The following is a 4,963-nucleotide window of genomic DNA, read 5'->3' as shown; positions in this document are numbered from 1 at the left end:
TTGGCCGAATGACAGCACTTTGCTATTCACTGACTTTTGTATTTGTTTTGGATCAAAAGGGTCTTTCCTTTTTGGGTTCGTTGATTCACACGGGCGACAGGATCTGGCGAAGTCGTCTGGGTTTTCGGCCGAATCTAGAGAAGTCGTATGGGTTTCTGGCTGGATCTAGCAAAGTCGTTTGGGTTTCCGGCCGAAACCCATGCTCGGAATCACCCTCTGGCCGGATACAGAGAGAGATCCAACCTAAATACGTAGTATTCTAGTCATTTCTCTCTTCCTCTCTCTTCTTTGTTGCTAGCCAGTGTGCGTGGGTGACGGATCTCTCTTCCTCTCTCCTTCTCTGTCGCCAGCCAGTGTATGAAACCTTCAGACCATTTTTTTTTTTGAAAGGAATCAGACCATATTATTTAGTTTTAATATCAAAAAACTAATTAATTTTAAAAAATAATTAATATAAAAAAATAATCGAAACAAGAAAATATATATATATATAAAGTCTGGACGGTTGGACCAAACCGTTTGGAATTCCGGACAGTTTTGCCCAAACCGTCCAGAAATTCATTTAGCGACATTATATACTAGATGGTTTTAAGCCGTCCAGAAAAAACAATTTGAAATCAATTTTTTCTGGACAGTTTAAAATCGTTCAGAATTTTTTTTTTTTTTTGTAGTAACTCCACAGTGTGCCTATCCCCCAATATCTAATACCATGTTAAATCATCAGTTATCTGATCAAAAGCTTTAGCTATTAAAAGAAATTATGCATTTATTCATTTAATTAATACTTTAATATGTACATCATATAGTGTGTTCAATGTAACTATTACCATAAGAAGTTTAGTGCCAGAGTAATTAATATTACTTGCATGCAACTATATATTTGGAGTACTATAGTTGAGCCAGTAACAAGTTTAAGAGGACAAGCTGCCAAATTTGAGGCAGAATTGGGTAGGGTTAAGAGTAGTCAAAACTAATTTTATTGGCTCATTTTCCAGTAGTACTAAAAACAATGTTCTCAAAGGTTGTGAGTCAATTTCTGTGGATTTTCCTTCCAACAGTACTCTCCGACAGAATATTTGAGTTAATATGGTATGGAAGAACTATTTTAAATAGTTCCCCATGTTTGTCTTCGTGATTTAAACTTGATGTGCTAGGTTATTTCCCTTGCATTCCTTAAATGAAGCTTTTCCTAGTATCTATGAAGGAAAATGCTTGGATAACTATAAGTTTTATTATAACTTCCTTACAAATTAATGTGATAATCTACATATGACATATGTAGCACTGTCACTTGTTCATCACCAAATTTAACAAATTTAATTTTTAGTGGCTAACGTAGTAAGGGTCATATAAATTGTCATATTCATTTGTTAGATACTTATAATAAAAGTTGTAGTCGTACCCTTACTAACACTGTTTATGAATCGCAAAACAACAGTACTAGTGGTACCGTTGCATCACCGGTTATATTTTATGTGCCTTTTTTGTATTGAGAGGGAGAGAGGGGAAATATATATATATAGTTTAATCCATATCTTTGAAAGCATATGAACTGTCAAATACCCCTTTTTGTATATATACTTCAATTAGTCCACCAGCATCCACCATCCACATCCGACCCTAAACCTTCCAATATTGCATGGCACTAGGATCTTAGGCTACCATTTCTCAAAGTTCCAAGGCTTCTATGCACATTTCTCAACCGGTCATCATCTTTTATTTCTGGTTGCTAACATAAAATAATTAAGATCAATGGCTTCTGAGAAGCAGGAAGTTAGCAAGGGATTGGAGTGGAGGATAAAGGTGGCAGATGGCTCATCAGAGATTTTGGTTCCGGAGGCAAAGCCTGCCAGCAGAATCTTGCTTGTTCTAAAGGCTCTTACTGTTGGGTTGGCTTCAAAAGTGTGGAAGTTCTTGCACAAAGCGTGGGATGTAGGGGTAGATGACCCCAGAAAAGTTATCCATTGTCTCAAAGTAGGGATGGCACTCACTATTGTCTCACTCTTTTACTACATGAGGCCTCTGTACGATGGTGTTGGAGGGACTGCTATGTGGGCAATCATGACAGTTGTGGTTGTTTTTGAAAACACTGTCGGTAAGTACTCAAAAGTAAAGTTGTACGCAACCGTATAACAATTTATTAAATAGCATTACTCCAAAATATTCGCTGGTTTTCATTATAGATCTGTCTACTTACAATCTAAAGTGTAAAAGCAACTTGCTTTGAAACTTAATTTGCCCTATTGATCATATTGGCAGGTGCAACAATGTATAAGAGTTTGAACAGATTGTCCGGAACTTTTCTTGCTGGATTTCTTGCACTTGGCGTTCAATGGGTTGCTAGTCAATCGGGAAACAGATTTGAACCTATAATTATTGGAGCCTCAGTTTTCATCTTAGGTATGTAAAAAGTTACTCCATGAATGGTTAATCTCTTCTTGTTGCATGCATGTTGATATATAAATTAACCGACTAATAATTAACTCTGATCTTCATTCAGCTTCTGCGGCGACCTTCTCAAGATTCATTCCTACGGTGAAAGCCCGGTTTGACTATGGTGCTTTGATATTTATCCTTACATTTAGCTTGGTTGCAGTATCGGGTTTTCGGGTGGATGAAGTGTTTGCTCTGGCCCATCGAAGAATGTCCACTATTATCATTGGCACTACATTGTGCATTATCGTAAGCATGCTTGTTTGCCCCATTTGGGCTGGTCAAGAACTCTATACTCTAATCTTTCGTAACATGGACAAGCTTGCCGATTCCCTACAGGGTGAGTTCTTTATCAAATGCATGTCTGTTTGTTGTCAAATTCATTCTTCTTGTTGAAAATCCATGCATGTTTCTGTCATTAATTGTTTTCTATTCTTCTTAAAAGAGAAATGACGTGATCAGAACACATTAACAGACATGTTCTTTTCGAATATCCAGGATGTGTAGCTGAATACTTCAAAGATGGTGACGACGCTGATGACAGTACTGATAAAGAATGTCAAAAGAAACTGCGAGGATACAAATGCGTTCTGAGTTCTAAGGCAACAGAAGACTCTATGGTGCGTGACAGGGACTAATGCAAGTAATTTTCTTCAAATCATATTTTATGATCTTTGACTGAAATTAGGCTTTTGCATATATATAGGCCAATTTTGCAAGATGGGAGCCAGCTCATGGCCGTTTCAACTTTCGGCACCCATGGAAACAATACATCAAAATAGGGGCATCAATGCGCAGCTGTGCTTATTGCATAGAGGCTCTCAATGGTTGCATCAATTCAGAAAATCAGGTAAACCCAAGTTTCTATTAACCGAACTGATTATTCTTATTATTCTTCATGGAGAATTCAATGCTAATTCAAGCTCTAAACACTTTATTCCAACAGGCATCTGAATTAATAAAGAAGCATATCAGCGACATTTGCTTGAAAGTAAGCTCCAACTCTTCAGGTGTGATAAGAGAGCTAGCTACGACTATCAAGACAATGAAGAAATCATCAAACATCCATTTCCTGGTTGGAGGCATGAACAACGCAGTACAAGAGCTCCAAGTTAACTTGAAAGCCCTACCTAAGTTAGAAACTGCTGAAAATAAGCCAACAGAGGATCAGCCAGCTGCCCCAAAGACAGTGGCTGCAATGCCTCTCATGGATATTATTCCACTAGTAACTTTAACTTCTTTGTTGATTGAAATTGTCACACGGATCAATGGCATTGTCGATGCTGTTGAAGAACTAGCAGACTTGGCTCAATTCAAGCCTGCAAGCAATGACAAGTGCGAAAAAGATGATCAGCTGAAGAACAATTTTTTACCAGATCAGCAGAAAGATAAGGATTCCATGAAGGTCTTTCAACGGGTCTGAGTTCTACAGAAATAATTGTACGAAATAAAGGAAGGGAGGATGAACTTCATAAGCATTGATCTTACCAAAAAAGGGTCTAAATTTCTTATATTTTTCTTGACTCAGTATAGCTGATAATCATAGGAAAAGAAATGCTGTAAAATTGTAGAGAATGAGTGTGAAAGTAAACAGGAGTAAAGGACTGCAATGAAAAATCATTATAGGGAAATGCTAAAGATCCTCCCCTCATCTCCCTTATCACCCTCTTTTCTTTAAAAAATTAATTTTTATTATAAAAAGGTGATAAGGGGATGAGGGGATGTGTAGAAGCTCTCTTAAAATCATAGCACAGAACACAGTTGCTCGATATTCTAATATTCGTGAGTTTGAAAGTGCTTAGTTTTATATAATTAAATCACATAACCCTGCTGTGCACCACCACCAGCAACTGGCAGTGGCACTGCATGCTTTCCACTGTGCATAGCATTTATTTAGTAGATTACATAATTAATTCAACCACCTACTTTGGCTAATATTTAACTATGCATCCGGCTTCCATGCGGGAGAGAAAACCAAACGCACCTCTTAACCTCCTTTCAGCACGCAATCGATCTTCCTATAAAAATAGCTAATCCCCATCGTCTTGATATTGATTAGGGTTAAATATCTCTTTAGTATATGAGTTTTGACAATTTTATTTTTGGGTATCTGAATTTTAATTTGTATCGCATATAGTATCTGGGTTTTGAAAAAAGATGGACGTGGTACCTCTGTCCATTTTTCCGTCCAATATTTAACGACTTGCCACGGGTCAACATGTGGCACTATATAAAAATAATAATAAATTTTTAAATTTTTTTAAAAATAAAAAACTGAAAAAAAAAAAAAAAAAAAAGAAGAAGAAGAAGAAGAAGAAGAAGAAGAACAATGGCTGAGTCACCCCCTTGGCTGGTCTAGGTGGCCGAAGGGGTGGGCGTCGGTTCGGTAGGCGGTTAAGTCGGTTAATTTGGTCGGTTAACCGACTTTTATCGGAATGTAGTCGGTGAATTTATTTCGGTTAAGTCGGTTAAGCGGTTAATAGGCGGTCGGTTAAGTCGGTTAAGCGGTTAATAGGCGGTCGGTTTAGTC

At 37.4% G+C, this 4,963-nt stretch overlaps 1 protein-coding gene across 1 annotated transcript; it reads left to right on the top strand.

Moving 5' to 3' along the window:
- Positions 1–1,599: 1,599 nt before the first annotated feature.
- Positions 1,600–4,332, top strand: LOC133854521 (aluminum-activated malate transporter 10). The gene is made up of 6 exons (XM_062290758.1): positions 1,600–2,095; positions 2,260–2,400; positions 2,501–2,773; positions 2,932–3,053; positions 3,140–3,283; positions 3,380–4,332. The coding sequence occupies exons 1-6, from the start codon at positions 1,753–1,755 to the stop codon at positions 3,854–3,856; spliced, it is 1,500 nt and encodes a 499-aa protein (XP_062146742.1). The 5' UTR covers positions 1,600–1,752; the 3' UTR covers positions 3,857–4,332.
- The last annotated feature ends 631 nt before the right edge of the window (positions 4,333–4,963 follow it).

The sequence above is a fragment of the Alnus glutinosa genome, chromosome 13 (assembly GCF_958979055.1).
Source record: "Alnus glutinosa chromosome 13, dhAlnGlut1.1, whole genome shotgun sequence".
Taxonomy (NCBI): Eukaryota; Viridiplantae; Streptophyta; class Magnoliopsida; order Fagales; family Betulaceae; genus Alnus; species Alnus glutinosa.
This window is presented reverse-complemented; position numbering and strand designations above follow the sequence as displayed.

Excerpts from the sequence above, each read along its gene's own strand:
- LOC133854521 (XM_062290758.1), top strand. The coding sequence starts at position 1,753 with ATGGCTTCTGAGAAGCAGGAAGTTAGCAAGGGATTGGAGTGGAGGATA. Across the intron at positions 2,774-2,931 it reads GCTTGCCGATTCCCTACAGG|GATGTGTAGCTGAATACTTC; the intron begins GTGAGTTCTTTA and ends TCGAATATCCAG. Across the intron at positions 3,284-3,379 it reads GCATCAATTCAGAAAATCAG|GCATCTGAATTAATAAAGAA; the intron begins GTAAACCCAAGT and ends TTATTCCAACAG.